This window comes from Phascolarctos cinereus, unplaced genomic scaffold (assembly GCF_003287225.1).
Source record: "Phascolarctos cinereus isolate Bilbo 61053 unplaced genomic scaffold, phaCin_HiC Scaffold_4;HRSCAF=312, whole genome shotgun sequence".
Taxonomy (NCBI): domain Eukaryota; kingdom Metazoa; phylum Chordata; class Mammalia; order Diprotodontia; family Phascolarctidae; genus Phascolarctos; species Phascolarctos cinereus.
This window is the reverse complement of record NW_027555847.1, coordinates 547,039,055-547,062,573: the sequence shown is the minus strand read 5'-3', so window position 1 is coordinate 547,062,573 and position 23,519 is coordinate 547,039,055. Positions and strand designations below refer to the sequence as shown.

Here is a 23,519-nt window from a genome sequence, read left to right as displayed (position 1 = left end):
TGGGCAGGACTATCTAAGAGATGAACAGATCTGTTTGCAAATGGGGCACTTTCTATATTTAGTATATAGAGTATATACAGACAGTTCTGCTTTATGTAAATTTGCATTATGCAAATTCAACTTTACAAAATCTGAAATTCAAGAAAAATTATAATATTCCTTTTGCAAAGTAGATTTAAAGGTAAAGTACCCAAAGGAACCACAGGTATTTAAAGCAAGCAGTGATTGATTTGCATAATTTAAAAATCCTATGGGATTTCATATTGTGCAAATGTCTGAAGAGGCTTGTAGTGCAGATATTAAAACAGCAAAGAAGTTCCCAGAATTCCTGCAAAAAAAAAGCAATAAATGAAGGTCCCTACTTGCCAAACCAAATCTTTGATCTAAAGAAAACTGGCCTATTTTATCCAAGAATGCCACCTCAAACCTACTTGGTGGACGGAAAAGCTATCTCAAGGCATAAAGCTTTGAAAAATACCTTTACTCTTCTGCTTGGAGGGAATGCCTCTGGGACTTGTAAATTATAACCTGTTCTTGTGCACTACTCAGGAAATCCCAGGGCTTTAAAAGGAGTCAGCATGGTTACACTATCTGTGCATTATTTGTGCTAACCTTAAGGCATGGGTAACCCTGATCATCTTTGAACAGTAGTTTATGCACTGCTTCATTCCTGAAGTCCTGTAGAAGTTTTGTAATGATAATGATATTCTTTTCAAGATTCTACTTATTTTGGATAGTGCCCCAGGTCACTCTCCCCTGTCAGAATGATTTTAATGAAAACATACCACTATCTTGTTATGACAACCTGTGAATCTAAGAGTGACTGCAAATTTTTTCAAGGCATAATATTTACACACTACATTTGTTCTGGTAATTGCAGCTTTTGATTCAGATAAGGACTTGACTTTGTGAGATTTCTGGAAGTTCTATAATATTTACCATGCAATGTGGAATATTGTTAAGGCATGGAAAATGTAACAGAAACATGTATGAAGAGAGTTTGGGGAAAAGTGTACCCATAGCTCAATCCTGGTGGATTTGGCTAAGGTAAAACTTTTGAAGAAGTAACAAGATTGTAAAATTAGCACAAGAATTGAAACTAGAAGTGGATGAGAATTACATGGAGGAGTCCATTAAGTCTCCTGGTGAAGAACTGTCAAGTGAGGATCTAATTGAGCTGCTAGCTTCAAAAACTGCAGAGTAAGAAAGGGAAGCTTCAGAACCTGAGGCAGAAACAAAAACATTCATGACAAAATGGTTGGCAGAAGCATTTCATCATTTCAGTGATTTTTTTTTATGTATTGAAAAGATGGATCCAAATACTAAAAGATTTTTTTAAAGTTCAAAGACTAGTTGACCATAATATTGCTTGCTGTTGTCAGATATACCAGGAAAAAAAGAGAGCCACTGTCCAAATATCCCCTGATAGCTTCATAAACCAAGTTGCACAGCCAACTAATCTGTGATAAAAGCTAGGTGTGGTAGGTAGGGAAGGGACAACATACTGCACATCTCTATTAACTTTGCTATCTAATACTATGCATGCTTTATTATTAACTTTACCTTTCATTTCATAATTCTGTTTAGCATGGTGCAGTATATATTATGTCTGCACTTTGATACATGTTATGACTTGTGTAAAGTTATTATTTTGTGTATGCCTTCATTATACAGGCTAAGTGAAGTGGGTAGAGTCAAATTCATGTTATGTAAAAATCACTTTACCAGAGGTCCATTTATGTAAATGGAGAACTGTCTGTATGTATAACTTCATAACAAGTAAATGAAGCTTCATGGTTCTTAAGTTATTTTTTTCTGTGGTAAGTTCATGTCGAACTCCAATTTAAAAATAGTCTGTTCTAAGGAAGAGACAAATGAAATTTGGGTGCGTGTGTCCACTCTTTAATTTCTCTCAAGCTGGCTTGACGTGCACTGCATGGGAGTTACAGTCCAGAAGTAGGCTACCTAAACGGGCCAGTCCAGAACTGGGTCAGTTTGGGATTTGGGGGTATAGGGTTATGCCTTTCAAAGAATAGTGTTCCCAAGGGCTGCCAATCAATTGGTCAGCACACTGGGAGGTGGGCTATATTAAAATAAGGTCTTGATTATTTTATAGAGCTAGAAAAAATACTAACATGATTCATTTGGAATAACAAAAGGTCCAGAATATCAAGGGAACTAATGAAAAGAAATGCAGGGGAAGGTGGTATTATAAAGCAGCAGTCATCAAAACAACTTGGCAATGGCCAAGAAATAGAGTGGTAGATCAATGGAATAGGTTAGGTATGCAAGACACAGTAGTAAATGACTACAGTAATCTACTATTTGGTAAGCCCAAAGATCCTAGCTTCTGGGATAAGAACTCACTGTTTAGGGGGCAGCTAGGTGGTTCAGTGGATAGAGCACCTGCCCTGGATTCAGAAGGACCTGAGTTCAAATCCGACCTCAGACATAACACTTACTAGCTGCATGACCCTGGGCAAGTCAAGTCCCTTAACCCCATTGCCTAACCCAAAAAATAAAAATAAAAAAACCTCACTGTTTAACAAAAATTGCTGGGAAAACTGGAAAAGAATATGGCAGAAACTAGACATAGACCAAAATCTCACACCATATACCAAAATAAAGTTAAAATGGGTTCACGATTTAGATATAAAGGCTGATATTATAAGCAAACTATCAGATATATGGAGAACAGAAGAATTCATGACCAAACAAGAGATAGAGAACATTACAAAAAGCAAAATGGATAACTTTGATTACATTAAACTGAAAAGTTTTTTGCACAAACAAAGCCAATGCAACCAAGATGGAGAGAAGCAGAAAACTAGGAAAGAATTTTTACAACCAGTGTCTCTGAAAAGGGCTTCACTTCTAAAATATATTGAGAACTAAGCCAAATTTATAAGAATACAAGCCATTCCCCTATTGATAAATGGTCAAAGGATATGAACAGGCAGTTCTCATATGAAGAAATTAAAACCATCTATAGTCATATGAAAAAAATGCTCTAAATCACTATTGATTAGAGAAATGCAAATCAAAACAACTCTGAGGTACCACATCACACCTATCAGATTGACCAACATAGTAAAACAAGGAAATGATAAATGTTGGAGAAAATGTGGGAAAATTGGAACACTAGTGCATTGTTGGTGGAGTTGTGTAATGATCCAACCATTTTGGAGAGCAACTTGGGGTTATGCCCAAAGGGCTATGAAAATAGCCATAGCACTTCTAGGGCTGTATCCCAAAGAAATCATACAAATGGGAAAAGGACCTACATGTACAAAAATATTTATAGCAGCTTTTTTGTGGTGGCAAAGAATTGGAAATTGAGAGGATGCCCATCAATTGGGGAATGGCTGAATAAGTTGTGGTATGTGAATGTAATGGAGTGCTATAGAAATGATGAGCAGGCAGACTTCAGAAAAACATGGAAAGACTTGTATGGACTGATGCTGAGTGAAGTGAGCAGAACCTGTACACAGTAACAGCCATGTTGTACAATGACTAACTTTGATAGACTTAGCCCTTCTCAGCAATGCAAGGATCCAAGACATCTCCAAAAGTCTCATGATGGAAAATGCTAACCCCATCTAAAGAAAGAACTATGGAGTTTGAATGCAGATGGAAACATATACTATTTGTTCTTTTTTTTTCCCTTCTGTTTTGTTTCCTCTTTTTTGTGGTTCCTCCTATTGGTTCTAATTTTTCTTTACAACATGATTAATGTGAAAATATGTTCAATGTAGAGCCTGTATCAGATTGTGTGCCATCTTGGGGAGGGAAGAATAGAAAAATTTTAAACTCAAAAGCTTATGGGAGCAGTTATGTGGCGCAGTGGATAGAGCACCCACCCTGGATTCAGGAGGACCTGAGTTCAAATCTGGCCTCAGACACATAACACTTACTAGCTGTGTGACTCTGGGCAAGTCACTTAACCCCATTGCCTAGCCAAAAAAAAAAAAGTTTATGGAAGTGATTGTTGATAAATCAAAATAAATTAATAATAAAATTAAGTCTTGAGTAAGTGATTTAGGCCACTTAATCGTGGTCAATAGGGGCTGATATCATCCTGTTGTCTGGACAGAGGAAATACCACCCCATGTTTTGGGCTATCTAGGCAGAAGAATCTGTCTCCACCCAAACCTGAGCAGATTAAATCAATTCTGACCTGGGGTGGAGGATAACACTGGTCAAAGGTAATTCAAGATAAGATAATTCAATCTCATTATCAGTAATGTCCTTCTGAAGAACTTTTCAGAAGGGAGATGGCTGAGGGAAAGCTCTAAGAGTCATTTTTCACACTCATTATCCATTTTGTCTGGGTTTTACCAATGGAGACAGTATTACTAGGTCTTTCTCCCACATGCTAGCCCTGAGGACCTTCCCTGGTGATTCTGTGTTTTTCTACTATCATCACACCCTCCCCAAAAGAGCAGCAACACCGATAATAAGCAAAACCAGGAGCAGCATCAGAAGCCTGTCCTCCCTTGGACTAACTCCTGAATTTTGTAGTTACAGTCTGATTTTTCTCAGTGTCCATCATCATTGGGCAATTATGTACTCTGCCTTCTTGTAGTCAACTGCAAGGATTTCTACTGGGAGAAACGATCATAAATGTCTTGAAGAACAGGATATATTCAAGACATAGAAAGACTATTATTGACATTGGCTCTGAGCAGGAATTCTATATATGGACCATTTGGAGGCATTAATCGTGTGGATTAGTTTCTGCTGAAGACAAACTGCTTGGGAGAGATCTGAGTTGTAGAGATGCCTGTTGGACTACTAATCTCTGAAAGTCTAACTCTAGAATGTTTTTATGCCAAGCCAAACTTATAGGAGAGTAAGAACTATTTTCAAAATCATTGCCTCTCATGGCCAATCTTCAAGTAATACGTTTTTACAGAACCACAAAAGCCTTTTCTCTATGAATAAATGTTTTAAATTGGTATCACATCAACATGTTTTAACAGAATAACAACCAAAACAGCCAGGTTTACTATTATCTGCTAAGATGACCAGTTTAGATCTAAAATTGATCATTCCTCTCCCCTCCCCCACCTTTCTTTCAAATAAATATATACTTTTTTTTAAAAACTAGCTATGTTTTTGAAACTATAAAGTTGTTTACATCAAGCCTGTGTTCAGTGTGTTCCTGTTTGTTCAGTGAAAATATCATTCAATTAAGAGGGTTTTATTTTTACTGGATTTTTGGAGAATAAGTTCTGCCATGAGATTGAAGTTCACAAACTGATTTAATTCTTTCAACATTGAATCATCTTTTCTTATTTGTCAAACTAATTTGCAGGGTTTGTTTTTTTTTTAATCCTAAAATTCAAAAATATATCTATAGGGGTACAGTGTAGAGGAAAGAGAGCTAGTCTAGAGATTCATTTCATTTTCTTTTGGTGAGGAAATTGGGGTCAAGGAACTTACCCAGGATCACACAGCCAGTAAGTGTCCATTGTCTGAGGCTTAATTTGAACTCTGATCCTCCGGACTCCAAGGCCGGACCTCTATCCACTCTGCCACCTACCTGCACCCACAGATCTCATTTCTAGTTCTGTCTCTATTACTTAGCTGTGTGATCTTAGGTAAATCATTTGATCAGTCTAGGTCCCAATTTCTTCATCTATAAAGTAAGAGGTATTGATGATGGTTTCAGAGGTTCCTTCCAGTTTTAAAATTTAATGATTCTATATCCTACTAATGATGATGATGATGATGATGATGATGATGAACAACTCACCCTTTTCTAGCCTTAGAGAGATTCATCAGCTTGTCCTCTACTACTCTTTTGGTCAGACTGACTAAGTAGCTCTTTATGACTAAGAGTTAACAGTGTGTTAAGAATCCAGTGTGAAAATTTATCAGTTAAAGAGAAAATTGCTTGTAGAAAAAGGGGTCTTGTTTTTATGGTCTTTTATGTGATAAAAGGACCAGGAATTATGGGAATGTACTGAGCATGACAGCACATATAGGCTGTATAATTCTAGAAGAGTTTCATTTGATTACATTATAACTAAAGAAAAACGAGGAGAAATGCAAAAAAAATCAACACACAATTGAGAAAGGTTAGCTACTTAAAGCTACTCAATTTATTCATCTGAATAATGAGGGAGTTAGATTACGTGATCTCTGAGGTACTTTTTAGTTCAAGATATGTGATCCTGTGATTAAGCTGAATTTATTCATTTGCTCCTATAATAAACTGTTAGTAAATGTCTTTGTCTTGAATTCCTAGCAATTGATTTCTGTTGTCTTTAATCTAGTGCATATTATGCATTATGATAGTCTTGTCCATAGTTTTGGAATCAAAAGGATGCATCTCACTGATAGGTTTTTGCAAAGACATAGTAAAATACTTCAGTTCTGGTTGTGAAATATTAGCACGAATATCGTTGTGCACTCTAATCCAGAGTTTGGGGAGAAAATTGGACAGATTTGAAAATTTGCTACTTTCTCAAACATGGAATGATTCTTTCAGTTGAAGCAAAGTTACTCAACCATTCTCAGAGTTAAACTGAAACTTTAAAAAAGTAAGTATTTCTGAAGATGGTGGGGTAACTTTTCTATGATTACTAATTGCTTTTTTTCTTTGATTGCTAGATGACTCCTAAATCTAAAAGGAAAAGTATCCATAGTCGAATGCTCCGACCTGTTTCCAGGGCCTTTGGTAAGTTAATACATCCTATTTTTATTCCATTATAACAATATGTACTTCTTATTTATCTGGCCTTTGTACCCTAGCTACTCAAACTGCCTCTTAGATAGAAATATGTTCTTCCTCATGGCTCTTCTTATATGTACCTGTTTTTATAGATGAGTATTGAGAAACAAAAGAGGGGCAAAGTGATTTTCCTGATATAAATTACAAGATTTTACCTGTCATTGCCACCTCTATTATCAACAAATAACAGCTACCACAGTACATTGAATACAGTTGGTACTCAATAAATACTTGCTGAATGTGATGGAAGTGAATCAAAATACTTCATGTCTTTGTTGTTGTTCAGTTGTTTTAGTCATGTCTGACTCTTTTTGACCCCATTTGTTGTTTTCTTGGCAAAGATACTGGAGTGGTTTCCTTTTCCTGCTCATTTTACTGAAAAGGAACCCAGGCAAATGGGGTTAAATGACTTGCCCAGGGTCACACAGATAGTAAATACCTGAAGTGAGATTTGAACTCAGAAAGATAAGTCTTTCTGACTCTAGGCACTATATCCCTTGCACCACCCAGCTGGTCTTTAGGCATTGTCATATGTGATATTCACTCTTTTGTTGCTTCCTTTAAGAAATGGAGTTTGATCTTGATAAGGCACTAGAAGAAGTTCCAATTCACATAGAGGACCCACCTTTCCCATCCATCAGACAGGACAAGAGGGCTTCTGGATTCATCTCAGAGCTGCCTTCTGAGGAAGGGAAGAAGCTGGAACATTTCACCAAGTTAAGGCCCAAAAGGAATAAAAAACAGCAGCCTACCCAAACAGCGGTAAGTTCCTCTGGGTAACTGGTGAGGTGCCATCTCTTCTTTTTTTTCACCTCTGGAATGTGATATGAACAAGATATTTCACAAAGAGTTAAAATGTAGGGTAGAGAAGTAATGGCCAAAGGCTAGATCCACAGCAAATTAACAAAATTAACATACATTAGAGCTTCCGGACACATTTTAAAAATGGAGGTATATAAAACTTATTGCAACTTAGGACCAGGATAGAGTGTCTGAGAACAATTTAAATCTCTGGTGACACAAAAACCATGTCTAGAGTTGCCCTTTTATGTTCAGGAGTGAAAAGGTTCGCTAAATATTAAAGAACAAGTCATTTATGTTTCACTTTGTAATATCAGAAAAGATACACATATATGCAAAAAATCCCACTTCCCTTTTCGTATCCAACCATGATTCTGTTAGTCTGGATCTGTTTTTGTTGGTCTCCGTTGAAGGGGTTCTTAAAATCTGGGGTCTGTGAACTTATCAAAAAATATGTACGTGGCAACTATTTCAGTGTCATTGTTTTTCTTTGTAATAGTACACATTTTATGCATAGTCTTCACCAGACTGCTAAAGGGATCTATGAACAAAAAAAGTTTAGAACTCTTGGCTTAGAAGTGGAAAAGACCCTGTATCACTTCAGGTTATTAATATAGAACATAATCCTTTTTCAGATAATTGATAATTGGCAGGAACCTTATCCCTTCCCCTCTTAACCTGAATGCCACTGGCACAGCTGAAAAAAAATAAGCTTTTTTAAAGTTAGTTTGATTTATTTAAATGCATCTTTTTGGAGGACACTTGGAGTTTATTTTTTTAAAGATAATGTGAAGTGAGCTGTCATCACTCATGGTGAAAAGACAGTAACCAACATTATAGTATGAATGATTCTTTCTGTTTGTCTCCCTCCCTGCAAAGGACTATTAAAACTCTAATTTGTTCATAAAATGACTTTAGTGTCCCTGCACTTAAATCCTTGGCCCACAGAAAGATTGGTAATTAGACTGCAGAATATAGGTTCTGCATAGTTGATTCTGTTGTTCTGTTCTAAAGGAAATTGTGGCAGTTTCTTTGTTCAAGAGCACTTTGGAAATAATCTCACACTCAGAGATCTTGTGACATTGGCTGGAATTCCCCTTTCTGATCACAGTTGACTGTCTCATCTCTCCTGTTGAGTTCACTTACTGTGTCCATGCAGGTTACTCCCAAATAGATATGCCTAGCCTTGCCCTCTTTCTTGTATAATAGTCCTACATCAGCAACTTTCTGCTGAACATCGCCTTGGGACATCTGATGTCCCAAAAAGATCTAAAGGTGTTTAAAACAGAACCTTTTGCTTTCCCCCTGCCTTTCCTCTAAGCTTCTGTGTGTTTTTTGAAGAAGCTACTATCCTACCTATCACCCACATTCACAGCCTCAGCTGTCATTGATGTTTTCATCTCCCATCAACCTACACATTCAGTCTCATTAGTTCTACTTCCATAATGTCTCTCAAATACCTTCCCTTCTTTCTACTCACATAATAACTTTAGTTCAGTCTCTCATCACCTTATTTACTATAAAAGGCTCCTAACTGAATTGCTGACTTCCAGGTTCTTTGCTTTATTCTCCACTAATCTGCCAAAATTATCTTTCCAAGACACAATTATGACCATGTCATTCCCATGTCCAAAAGCCTTCAGTCTTTTCTCTTGCCTGTAGGGTAAGATATTCATTCTTCAGCCAAGCATTTAAGCTTCCTCATGGCCTGATTACCTTTCCAGTCTTATCTCACGTTATTCCCATTCATACTCTCTGTTTTAGCCAAGCTGGAATGCCAGCTATTCCCTGAATTCTGTCTCCTACTTCCTGTGAATTTATACAAGCTATTCCCATCCCTGAATGTAATCTCTTCTCATTTCTGCATTTAGAATCCTTATATTCAAGGATCCCCTTTCCATTTGTTAATGTTCTCCCTCCTCAAATTATGTGTTTTTTCTGTGTACATGTGCTATTTCCCCAGTTGAATGAAAGTTCCTTGAGGACAGGGCCTGTTTTAGCTAGAGAGTTACCAAATATTTGCTTAATGGAAATAGGAAAGGAAATAAGTATTTATTAAGAACCTAGTATGTGCCAGGCATTGTGCTAAATGCTTTACAAATATTATCTTATTTGAGAATTGAGAATTATCTCAATCCTCTGAACCTCCTGTTTTGTCCTCACGTCAAACTCTGGTTTCTCAATTCCTCCCTGTATGTCAGTCTATAGCATCCTTATTCTGAGGATCACTTCATGTTCTTAACTCAATAGCTAACCAATTCAGTAAGTCACTATCCTTCATTCTTGAATGATCTCCTCTGTTCATGCCCTAGTGATCCTCCCTCAGTTTTTTTCCTGCCATTTGCCTTTTCCCCTTCTATTCCCAAGCTGCTGTGTGCTGCTAGAGGAGGTCATGAAAACATTCTGACTGGGTCATTACAAATTTATCCTATCTCACCATATTTGGGTCCATCTTGCTTGATATCAATGTTTTTATTCATCTCTGACTCTCTATTTCATTCCCCACAGTGGCTGTTCCATATGCAACAGAGTTCTTACCCATACCTCCTTCCCAGGAAATGACCTCATCTCCCATTTTACTGAGAATGCTGAGAATAGTCCTCCTGAACTCTCTTTTATCTCTTACCTTTACATTCCAGATCCATGTCTTCGTTTGTTCTCTCTTCATTGCTTTTACTTCTTCTTTGACAAGTATCTCATCTCATTTCCAAAAGTTTCACTCATTTCTCATCCCTGTCTTATCTTTATTCTCTTTCTGCCAACTGGTTTCTTCTATCAAAATGTTTAGATTTTCTACTTCTTAAAAAAGAAAAAAAAAACAAAACACCCCACGAAATCCCTCCTTGGACTCCACCATCTCCATAAGTTATACATCTATATCTTCTCTCCCTTTCAATATTAAATTCCTAGAATGATGTGCATTTGTTCACTGACTCAGGAAATGATCTCACCTCCTATTTTACTAAGAATATTGAGGATATCACATTCAACTTCCTCCCTCCTCAGCCCCCTTTGCCATCTAGTTTCTGAGTACAATTTCTTTTTTTTTTTGAAGCAAGCATTATCTTTTTTTATACATATTTTTACTTTCAATTCTAAATTCTCTCCCTCCCTCAACCTTCTCCCTCTCCAATTGAGAAGACAAGAAATATTATACTCATTATAATATGAAGTCATGCAAAACATATTTCCATATTAGCTGTATTGTCACAAAAAAAAAAGAAAGAAAATGAAAAAATATGCTTCAGTCTATACTCAGGAGTTCATCAGTTCTCTCTGGAGGTGGATAGAATTTTTCATCATGAGACCTTTGAAATTGTTGTGGATCATTATATTGATTGGAGGAGCTGAGTCTTTCACAGTTGGTTATCATTACAGTGTTGCTGTTTTTTAAGTTTTCCTAGTTCTGCTTACTTCACTTTGCATCTGCTCACGTAAGTCTTCCCACATTTTCCTGGAGTTGTGCCCTTGTAACTCTGAAGCAGTTTTCTCAAATCATCAATAACCTATGTCAATAACCTCTCTGTTCACCTTCACCTTGACCTTTCTGAAGAATTCAACTGGTACTGAGAGGCAGCATGGCATAGTTGGAAGAGTGTGAATCTTGTAGTCAAGAAAGCTGGGTTAAATCCTATCTCAGATATTTAACAGATCTGTGGCAATAGACCAGTCACTTAACCTCTTTAACCCTCAGTTTCCTCATTTGTAAAATGGAGAAAATAGTGTTTACCTCATAGAGCTATTGTGAAGAAGCCATAATGGAAACTTTAAGACATTATATAAATGTGGGGCAGCTAGGCAGCACAGTAGATAGATCACCAGCCCTGAAGTCAGGAGGACCTGAGTTAAAACGCGGCCTCAGACACTTATTCAGACACTTACAGAAAGATGAATCTTCCTGACTCCAGGCTTGACAGTCTATTCACTGTGCCACCTAGCTGCCTTGACACACGAGTAGTTACATTATCCATTTAGGTTTGTAAAAGCTAGCTCTAGAGCCTGCCACCATGTGGATTTTGTTGCCCCAGGATCCCCTGGCTTAAACTGAATTAGCCTAACTGCCATTGTGGCTGGCCAACCTTGGCACTGACTGCCTGGCAAATTCGTAGGGGAAATAGATAATGATAAGATAAGATGGGATAATAGAGTAAGTGTTACCTCCCTCCCTCCCCAATAACCCTAAGTCTTTGTCTTTCATGGTGATGATAGAAGACATTCCTTTCTGTGTGGGAAAAAAATGTTCCTTAAAAGAAAAAAAGTCTTCTTCCCCATTAGAGAGGGAATCAGTACAGGAAAGAAGAAAGAACACTTGACTGAGAAATAGGAGATCCATCTGGGTTCTAATCCTGACTGCCACAGATTAGCTATGTAGATAGCAAATCACTGAAACTCTGTGAGCCTCAGTGCCCTTATTTCCGAAATGAGGAAATTGAGCTGGATGATCTCAGAGATTCCTTCTGTTTCTAAAACATCCATGACTCAGAAATAAAAGAAAAGAGGTTTGTGCATCATTGTGTCCTTCCAGCTGGGATGCTGTTAAACCCTGCACAGAACCTTTCCTTGGTGATTGTCATTGTTCTTCTACAGAGGGACACAAGTGGAGTTTGGCCATGTGGGTGATATTTTTCTTCTCTAAATAGGTTTGTTAATTATGGAAGAGAGATACCAGAGAGTAAGCACCGTATGTTAAATTTTTACTATATATATGTCAACTATGTTATTTCAAATTTGCATTTTTCTTATGAAAATAATTATATGAAAAATAACTTCTGTTTTTTATAATTAAATGAAAAATAATTTTTTGGTGTCTTTTCTTTATCCACCTGTGATATTTTCCATGTTCTATCTACTATATGGAAGTTTATCTTTTCATTATTATAACATGGTATCATAGAACCACAGGATTTTGGAGCTGGAAAGGACATTAAAGATGATTATCTCCTTGTTTCATGGTCTTTGTTTTTGGTTGTCAGTTTGCTTTCTAGTGATTCATGAAGGTACAATACAAATCCTTAAGTTCCTTTTCAAATCATATCCAGGTGAATTAAGTGGATCGTTGTTTAAAACAACTTAATTGATCTTTTCCTTATGTGATGCACATTGTCTTTTGCTGAATCCTCATCCAGATCACAGCCTCTAATTATACATGTCCCATAGGGTTCTGTCTAAGCCCTCTTCTTTTCTCCCTTCATACGACTCCACTTGGTCATTTATTTCATCAGCTCCCATGGATTTAAGTACTGTCTCTATGCTAATGATTCTTAAATCGACCTATGCTGTGCTAACCTCTCTGCTAAGCTCTACTCTCAGATCTCCAACTGCCTTTCAGACATCTCAAACCAGGATGTCCAGTAGACATCTTGAGCTTAACGTGTCCAAACCAGACTCATTATCTGTCCCCTTAAACCTCACCACTTCTATTTTCTCTATGGCTATAGAGGGTAGCATCATACTCCCAGAGGCCTTCCCCCACATACAACCTAGATGCCGTGTTTGACTCTTTACTTCATATCATTTCCCATATCCAATCTATTACCAAGGATTGTAGATTTCACCTCTGCAACATCTCTTGAATCTGCCCCTTCTCTCCTCTGACACTGCCACCATTCTGGTGCTGGCCCTCATAACCTAACATCTGGATTATTGCAATAACTGGCTAATGGGGCTACTTGCCTGAAGTCTCTGTTCACTCCGATCCATCCTCCATTCAGCCACCAAAGTGATTTTCCTGAAGTACAAGGCCAACTATGTCACCTCACTAATCAATAAACTCTCATAGCTTCCTGGCACCTCTAGGATCAAATACGCAATCCTCTATTTTGGCATTCAAAGCCCTTCATAACCTAGCCCTGCTACCCTGCCTATCTAGTCTTATACCTTACTCCCCTTCATGTACTTTTTGTTCTAGTAACACTGACCTCCTTGCTGTTCCACAAACTCCATTTCTAAGTGCTGGGCATTTTCTGTGGCTATTCCCCATGCCTGAATTGCTCTCTGTCCTCTCTCCACCTGCTGGTTTCCTATGAGTCTCATCTTCTGCAGGAAGGCTTTCTAAATCCCTCTCAATTCTAGTGCATTTCTTCACTCAATTATTTTCTGTTTGTAGTTTATGCATATTTGTTTGCTTAATGTCTGCCCTGTTAGATTGGGAGCTTCTTGAGGATAGGACTGTCTTTTGCCTTTATTTGTGTCCTGAGCACTTAGTCTAGAGCCTTTAACATAATACCTGCTTAATAAATGTTTATTGACTGAAAAATTTATCTGATTGAGCAAAGTTGCTTCTCTGCAATGAGTGCAAAACCCACCCACCCCCCAAAAAAAGTGAGGCAATTTTCCCTCTGCTCTTCATGTGTAATTGATATTCATAACATTTTGCCAGATATTAACAACATTTGGCCATTTGTCTTTGTTCCCAACACAACCAAGAAGCACATATTTCCCTTATGACCCTCAGCTTATTTGTGTGACACATTGTCACATAGCACATTGTCACTGGACCCAGTAAAGTTAACAATGAGCAGAATTTGGTATGTGGGTTTTCTGTATGAAGAGTGAACTTGGCACTTGGTTTTATCATGATCTGTCACCTGTATATCTTGAGGTAATGAAAGTGTTTCACAAAAAAAATTTTTATTTTTTCAGGTATGTGCTGCTACCCCTGCCCCTCATGATGGAGAACAAAATGGCCTTATGGGAAGAGTGGATGAGGGTGTAGATGAATTTTTTACCAAGAAAGTAACTAAAATGGATTCCAAGTGAGTTTTTAGCAGTTTAAAAAATTGCACTTATCAAGAATGAATTTAATTACTGATAATTATAGTTATATGTTATATATTCCAAGGGCAAATTAAAATAGGTTAATTTCTTAACCAATGTTTGACAGTAGCTTGGAATAACCCATCTAGCCTACAGAATTTATCAGCGTATAATTTTTTTTTACAAGTCTTTCTCACCACACATAAGGAATCCATTAGACTGAGCAGCAAACTTCCAGAATGAGATCTGGACATCTCCACATTAGGAAACTTTTGCCTGGCCATATTAACTCTGGGGCGAGGGAAGTTGGAGGATGAGGGTGGGTGAGGACAGAAGAGCTTGGAGTTCTTACCTCATGGTAGCAGTAGAATTTGTGTATTCAAAGCAGGAGGTAAACGTTTGCACAGATATTGAACCTGATATTTTCAAGTGTTGAATGAGCAGAGGATTCAGAGCTAGGAACACAGATCTTTAGTTTTAAAAAGCAGTAGCTGTTACCCAAAGCCTAGCTGAATGCCTTGTGCATGATAAGCATTTAGTCAATGTTGAATTGAGCTGGATGGATTTTTTAAGGGGCAGAGGTGGGGAAAAAGAGAGTTATGCAGATCTTTCTTAGAGACTGCTACTTACAGATTGAGAGGACCAGCTTCAAGGATTCTTTACATCAATGCTAAAATGCTATATTAGATGGCTGACTCAGCAGTCTTTAATAAAAATCAGCAGTGAGGCTAAAGGTAATAGGTTTATTTCTAACCAAAATTGTCACTTGCCCACAGCCTGATGTTTTGAGGATCCTAAGGCCAAAGCAATTGCATGGCTGTAATAAACATTTTCAAACAGGCCACAAGATTAATGACACAGTGTCAAAGTTAGCCACAAATTTTCATATGATTGAGGCAGTTGTTTTTGTTTTTTTTTCTTAGATAAGTTAAGAGTACAGCTACTTATTAACAATAATAACTTGAAATGAAATATTCAATTTTCAAGTATAATTTGTACCAAGTTATTTGATGTAGATTTAAATGAATATGGATTTGTTTGATAGCCTGCACATGCAAACATGTGTACATACATGCGTGTGTGCATACACACTCACCAAGTTATACTATTAACCTTTTTTTACTATCATGCATTCTTTATCGTTGGGGCCTCAAATTCAAAAATGAAGCTTAAGTTGGAGAATATGAATAAAAAGAAGTGTGTACCCATTGTATAAATGGTCGTGCCCAGACCTCATTAAGAGGTTGATGTAGAAACATCATATTTCCATATGCGTAGTAGAGCACAGTAGTGCCCTAATAACTCTAGTAGTTGATCATTAGCATTTTATATCACTGTGGCTGAGAATCACACTTTTCTAACAAGAGATGTTCTCTTTTATACCAATCTGGACAACTTGGGCCTTTATCCATATAGTTTAGACTCTTATTGGGAATTTGCATTTCTGTGAAATGATATCATTATCTTTAATAGGGATGTTTCTGACCTTTTCTTTTGGTCATGGTTTTTGTGCTGTCTTTTTCACTTTTATCTCCTCTAATAGTCACTGAGTAAAAGATTTATAAATGCATTAAACAAAATAAAAATATGCCTTCTGCATAATCAGACTATTTCAGGAAGATCCTAATATTGAATTAATCCATGGAAATACAGTACATGACACAGGGCTTGAGTGTATGCTTAATAATTACCAAATGATGATGGAATTGAACTTCTAACCAAATGATTATTCATTAAATTATTTTATGCAGAATGAGATATTTTCATTTTGGTACTTAAAATAGATCTGGCCTTGGGGAAAAGAACTGTGAAGTTGGCAAAGTATGTCTTCTGCACCCTCAAAGTCCCCAAAAGTGGCCTTTTCCCCTTTTTAGTGGTGTTCCTGACTGCTGCCTTGAGAGAATTGACTTTTGTCCCCAAGGAGCCAATGTATACTTGTAAATTCAGCATTCACCAATACCAGGGGAGGAGGAGACTTATCTGCTAGGAAAAGAGAAATCAATTTATAAATCAGGTTTCAAGGAGATATAAACCAAAGACTTGGGTTGGGGGGGAAACACATCAGTTTGTCCGGAGCACCTAAATCCCAGTGTGGGAAGCTAAGTATAAGTATATCTCTTATACTTATGTATATACTTATATATAAGTATAAGTATATCTCTTATACATCATCAGGAGAGGGTCATCAAGGTGACTTTTTCTGACTTGTCTCTCTGTATCTTTACTTTTTTTATTAATTAATTTATTTTGATTTATCAACAGTCATTTCCATAAGCTTTTGAGTTTTAAATTCTTCTTCCCTTCCTTCCCCAATATCCCTTGATATAGGCTATACATGTACATTTTATATATGTGTGTGTGTGTGTGTGTGTGTGTGTGTGTGTGTGTATGTATGTATATGTATATATACGTATACATTCCTATTAAACATTTTCACATTAGTCATGTTGTAAGGAAGAATTAGAACCAACAGAAGGAACCACAAGAAAGAGGAAACAAAACAGGAGGAGGAAAAAAGGAGCAAATAGTATGCTTTGATCTGCATTCAAACTCTACAGTTCTTTCTTTGGATGTGGATAGCATTTTCAATCATGAGACTTTTGGAGATATCTTAGATCCTTTCATTGCTGAGAAGAGCTAAGTCTATCAATATCTTTACCTTTTTTTGGCTGCCTGTATGTGTTGCCCCCTACCAGTCTCCACTGATGTGTCGATATGATCATGGACTAGATCCACCATACCCCTTCCTGATTTAGCTGCATTAGTAAGGCCATGAACTCAGGCCCATTCCTCCAAACCAAACAACTCTCTAGACCATAATGGATGGTTTTGTTGGAAGCATGTTACTAGAAGGACTGTATTGGTGCCAGGCCATTCATAGTATATGGTAGCTTTTCATGTTCTCTTCTTAAGGCTGTACTCCGCCGGTACACTAGAAACGAATGTGGATCCTTTCATTTAAATGAGTCAAGGATATTTTGAACTATGTATTCTTCCTGTCCCTCCATAATTATGGTGGGGAGGAATTTGTAAGCCATAGATTTTAGCCAAGGTGAAGCCATTATAACAGACTAGTAGAACCCAGTGTAAATTTAGTGTAAGAAGGATAACCTCAGCTAATAGGCCTTAAGACTTGTATTAAAAACAGACAAACAAACAAATAAATAGGCAGCCTACCACCCTTTCCTCCAGTTTCTAAGGTTTTCTGGTTTCAGAAGTTTTAGGAAGATAACCACATCAAATCCTCTTTGCTCAAAGGTTCCATGTTTTCCCCACCCCTCACCAGTATATCTTTATAGTTACATGACATGACTCAGCCATGGCTAAAGACATATAGGTACTATTCCTGAAAGGGTAGTGACAGTTGACCTTGTGTTTGTATGTCACTTTAGTTGCTTATAGGGTGTATTGTCATTTAGCTTGTATAGCTTCCAGCTACCTTCCTTGTCTATAGGAGCTGTAGTTATCCAAAAAAAAAAAATGAGTATAGGAAAAAGTAGAAGTCATATTTCCCATAAAGGATGTTTTCTGGGTCAAAGAGTGGACTGAATAATTATAATAAAATGTTACTGTTATATGTCATGATGCAGGGAGTTGTTAGTGCCAGAAATACTGTTCTAGTGTTAAGTTAGTGTGCAGTGTCTACATTTTAGATGAAGGTTGGGTACACTATTGAAAGATCACAGAGTCACTGACTTTTGGAGTTGAAAATCAATGGCCATCTAATCCAACCCATGGCCAAAGGGAATCCCCAATGTCATTCAGCCTCTGCTTAAAGACTACCAAAGAGGGGAAACTCTATCTCTCAAGGCGCCCATTCCATTTTTGGACAGCTCTAATTGTTAGGAAGTTTTTTTTCTTGACACATAGCTTAAGGATGTTGCCTCACCATGAGTATCTGCTTCAGATAACTGTCAGAGTTAAGCTGTGGCTTCCCTGAGACTTAGGTGCTGTGTGGAAGGTCTTGGGCCTGTGACTTACCACTGAGTTATTACAGGAAAGATGGAGCACTGATCACTGAGCCTTGTTGGGGGGACAAATAGGTATGATTGGAGGTAGAGTTCTTCTTCCCCCAAAAAACAACTCTTAAAGAGAAGGAACCATAGATAGATAGATAGATAGATAGATAGATAGATAGATAGATAGATAGATAGATAGATAGCCCATACTTGTTGCTGAAAGTTTGACTCTTAACAGGTTGGACTGAGGATTAATGACTGTTAATATATTGTTAAGGTTAAATGTTCCATCAGGTGTCCATATTTAGGCCTTTGTAACAGTGCCTCTGTCTATAAATTGCTATGTCTGAGAAGAGAGGCAAAAGAAAAATCATGAATATTGGATCTAGCATTATTTCAGGTAAAGAGTATTGTCCATTCTCAGGGGCAGTTAATGCAGTGTTCAGATACTTTGCTCCCTTAAGATGATGCCTCTTTGCCTACAGCTTTGACTATTAGCTGGTTCTTTCTTGATCACATAGCTCTTCATTAGTGAGCTAATGGAAGAAGTATACAAAGGGCTGGGGCATAGAGAAGAGTCCTACAGCCTTGAGGGTACAGCATCCATGGTGGTGAAGTGTATGTCATTCTCCACAACAAACTACTTGTGTAGGTCCAAGTATATCAAGTTAGAGGCTGAGTCATTAAATGTACTGTGCAAAATAACTGTACTATGTACTAGGGATGCAAAGACAAATTAAAAAGTAGTTCATGTTCTCAAGTAGCTTATATTCTGCTGAGAATTTGGCAGTCAGATCTCAAGGTTCACAAATACTTGGACTGTGGGAGGGGATGTGAGGAATGTTCAGGTATGGGAATGAGTGAAAATGTAAGTCTCATTATCTTCTTACCCAAAGGGTCAGGCAGTCCAATCCATGTATGGCCAAGGTAGAATTCCATACCTGAATCAGTCATAGTAATTCACAGATTTCTTTCTCACTCCCACGACCCCTCCCCCATTGTTCTTGCTAGCAGGTGGGCTTATTGAAGGCTGCATGGTCTGCCACTACTTTAGCCATAAATAAAAGCAGAACTTAAGGCTCATGCATAACCAAATTAGGACGAGTAGGTGAGCAGCCATGCCTACCCTGGCTTATTAGATAGGCATTGAAACAAACACTATAAAATTTTATTTGCTGGGGCAAGAGTATTCCCTGTTAAATCTCTGAACTAAGGTACAGAGAGAATTGGTATATTTCTAGTTACATGTCCCTGCTGTTAGTGAATTTGATGAAAATTATCAGTTCTTCTTGAGAGCTTAAAGGAGGCTTTCTACATTGTTTAACAGAAGCTAGATTTTGTGAAGAAAGAAGTGGCCCCATTGGGTGGCTAGACTCCTTAGAAGTAAAATCTGAGTCAGTATACACTCAGGGTGAATCAGGTCCATAAATGAGTTAGACCAGAGTGGGGATACTGTGAAGTCTTTTACTTGCTTGGCAAAAATGTGGAAATTATTTTTAGTGCTGTAAGGAGCTAGATCAGCTGACTTTATGATTAGCTAAGGTAAGAGTTGACTTCCTGCTGAGTGTCAAATGGCGCCATAAAGCTCTCTAGGTCTCTACTCTTCTGGAGGTTGTTGGGGACAGGGGAAGGGTAGGAGTTGTAGCAGGTGTGATTCTATCGCTATTAATTGTAGTCATCTTGGAGAGTTACTATAGGATTAGAGGGATTACCAGAGCTGAAGGGGTTCCCAGGTAAGGAGCAGGGGAATCCCTGCCTGTGTAATAATAATTATAATAAATAAGATAACACTCCTTCACATGAAGTACTTAATGGTTCACAAAGACGTTCCTTACAATCACTCCAGATAAAACAAGTATCATTGCAGATGAGTAAACTGAGTTTCAAAGGAGCTAATGCCTAGGATCACAGATGTATTGATTAGCAGAATTGGAATTTATATTTAAATCTTCTCGGTGCTCCTTGCACTACACTGTGAAATTCAAGTGAGCAGAAACCAGAAGCTGAGCTAGTTCAGGAGCTGTGATTTTTTTGGAGTTCCAAAACATAAAAGATGATTACCAAGTGAAGAAGGAGATCCAAGGAGATCCAAGTCAAATCAGGAGTCAGTGATACCAAAATGGGGGGAAAAAATTAAAATTAAAATTTGAAAAATTAAAAGAAAGCCATTGAGGGTTTTAAATTTTTGAGAGAAGACAACAAAAGGAAGGTTAGTAAGAAACAGACAAGTAGGACAGCTTTGAATATTCATTAATATAATTCAATAATATTTAATTTGTTATATACTTAAAAGGAAAATAAGCAATATATAATACTATAGTTTCATGTACAGTTCTTTTTTTAAAAGTTCTATTTTTCATATGGAAATGTTCATCTTATTCAGTGTTTGAGTTCAGATTTTTTTTTTTAATGAGCACCAAAATACATGGCTTATTGGCACAGTTCAGACACCAATTTTCTTGGCTGATTTAATCCCTTAATGCATCTGTGCCTTAATTTAATAATCTGAAAAATGAAGATCCTGACTGCTCCCTATTCCTCGGGTGTGCCAATCCAAATCCCCCTTTTTAAGTCCTCAGTAAAGATGCTATGTCACCAACAGCTTCTATGTCATTGTTTTGTATTGTGCTTGTGGGGTTTTATTGTACCAGCCAAACCAGTAAGGAATTAATGTCTTGGGTTGGATTTCTAGGAGATCTTCCACAAAAGGTTCAGATTCCCATGAGTCAAGTGAAGGAGGAGGGGATGAAAAGAAAAAACGGGATTCTCGGAAAAGTGGCTTTCTCAATTTAATCAAATCACGATCCAAATCTGAGCGCCCTCAAACTGTCCTGGTCACAGAGGAGCCTTCATCCCCAAAAGGGGCAATGAAAAGCCCTGCCATGGACACATCCAAGAAGGATGTAAAGCCCACAGAACAGAATGGAAGCACAGAGCGGACAGAAGAGTTAAAAACACAAGACTCACTTGAAGATAATCAAGTGGAGGAAATTGGAAAGCTAGAGCGGAGTGACAGCAAGAGTAGCCCCCAGGGAGGGCGAAGGTATGGAGTTCAGGTGATGGGTAGTGGCCTGCTAGCAGAAATGAAAGCCAAGCAGGAAAGGCGAGCAGCTTCTGCACAAAAGGTAAGGAAAGGAGGACACCCTTTCAACTTGATTGATTTTCTTGACAGTAGAAGGGAGAGCAGAAAAATACAGAAGTATTGTTAAGTATGAATCCGTAAACTAAAGAGCTATGCAGGCCCTTAATGCCTGTGCTAGATTTTGATTGCAGACTTCTTTTAAATAAAGAAGGAGCAGTGAACAGAAAAAGTCCCAGCAGTCCACAGGTATGGTCTTAATAGATCAGCAGCATGTAATACATGGGCATTTTCACAAGGGAATGTGTTGTGTCTGTGATATGAGAATCCTATTCTTTGGGGACATGCTTAAGTCCTGGGAAAAGAATCTTACAGATGTCAATCAGGCCTTCTTATGAGGATCTCAGATGGGACTTAAATGGTAATTGGAGTTGGAGTGAATTATAAATAGTTGAAACCAAGCAATTCTAATATCAAGGTAAAAATCTTCTTTTCAGCCATTTTGGAATTTCCTCTCTGTCTTAAACATAAAAACTGCTTTGTACTCTCATGGATTTCAAAAACCAAAAAAAGAAAAAAAGAAGTTAAGATAATTTGGTACTGGAATTAATCAAATGCCTGACCACTGAATTATTACTGTCCTTTTACATTTTTTCTCATAATTCCCATGTTGACCAGAAAAATCTCAGAATAAAATCTACAAGTACTGTTCCAAAAAACTAGGTTAAAACAATAATTATTTCACTTGTCTTTGACGTTTTTTAGGGAGTGGGGAGAGAAGGAGATGTTCTACCTTTTCTCTGATTACTAAAAGTATTTAGTCCCTTTTTGGTAGTTGAGATAACTCAATCTAGTGTCAGAGGTTTGGATTTTATATTAGCAATGTCACTGGCTTGAGGCTTTGGGTTTTTTATTTGTTTTGGTTTGGTTTTTGAGGGCACAGGAGGGAGTGGTTTCTGTCAAAGAAGAAATTCCTTCTACTTGATTTAAAATATCAGGATAAAATAAGTATATTATATAGTGCAGTGGAAAGACTTTATCATCAGAAAACCTGCATCCCAGCTCTACCACTGAAATAATTGTATAACTGTAAAATGCTATATACAAATTCAAGCTAGTGTTATAAACTGGTACAGCTCAGTGAACAGTTCAACTAAAGTCACTCTCAAATAATCACCATGTCTCCTAAATGGTGGTGCATCTTGCAGACAATAACAGGGATGATATCACGTGTCTCCAGATTGATCAGAATTCTGAACAAATACTCCCTTGAATGCATGAGTATCCTGGGTCAGATAGCCAAGGTGCTGCCTGAATTCTCATCTATTCTTATACATTTCTTTAAGATAAGAAGACATTTACTCTTTTCACTCACAAGCTGCTCCTGTTTCATCACAGCCGCTAATGATGAACAGCTGCACTTTGGATGGAAAAATGGCAAATGCTGATTTTGTTTTCATATGGTTTCTGATGTGTAAATTGCCTTAAAGCTATGAAATAAATACAAATTAGTATTTGCATTTGCATAAAGCTCATATGAATGATCTCTTGGCTCCATCTAGTGTTTGCAGAACTTAATATTTAAGAGTTGGATGAACAGATATTAAGCCATACCTATTCATAATTAAGGAAAATCTATATTAGTAATAACTAAGGAAATCTACATTAACATATTCACCAACAACTATTTCTAAATCTTCATATTATTGTTGTGATCTTAAGCTAAAGACATTGGAAACGTAAAGCTGTTTTTAGATATACTAATGAAAAAAATAAGTTTCATCCTCCTCTTGCATAAATATTTAATTAGGCATTATTCATACTTAATACATATGTCTAAAAACATTAAGGAATTTTGCAGAGAGCAGCACCTGTCAGTTAACTAATGATTTGAGATACAAATTACCAGATTCTCAGTAGCTACATATCCAGTTTTCATGTTCATGATATACATAGAACTGTGTAAAGTGCAATGTAAGTATAAGCAATCATAAACAAGGCTTAATTTGATTCAGGGCTAAATACAGTCATTATCAAGACTGAATTGCCACCCACTCCTCTAAGAATCAATCCGTAACATTTTAATAATCCTAATTCTGTTTGAGAAAAATCTAGAAACAAAAACAATGTGAAGGTAGATAATCATTCCAAGATCAGTGTTTATATGCTTTTTTTTTTTAATGTT

General features: G+C 37.3%; 1 protein-coding gene across 5 annotated transcripts in view; it reads left to right on the top strand.

The window, feature by feature from the left end:
• The window catches only part of CARMIL1 (capping protein regulator and myosin 1 linker 1), a 382,099-nt gene that overhangs the window by 337,852 nt on the left and 20,728 nt on the right, over positions 1–23,519 (top strand). For all 5 annotated transcript variants that reach the window (XM_020986870.2, XM_020986868.2, XM_020986867.2 and 2 more), the window contains 4 exons: positions 6,619–6,685; positions 7,305–7,501; positions 14,183–14,295; positions 20,948–21,380. In XM_020986870.2, the coding sequence (XP_020842529.1) occupies positions 6,619–6,685; positions 7,305–7,501; positions 14,183–14,295; positions 20,948–21,380 (810 nt within the window). The remainder of the gene's footprint in view (positions 1–6,618; positions 6,686–7,304; positions 7,502–14,182; positions 14,296–20,947; positions 21,381–23,519) is intronic.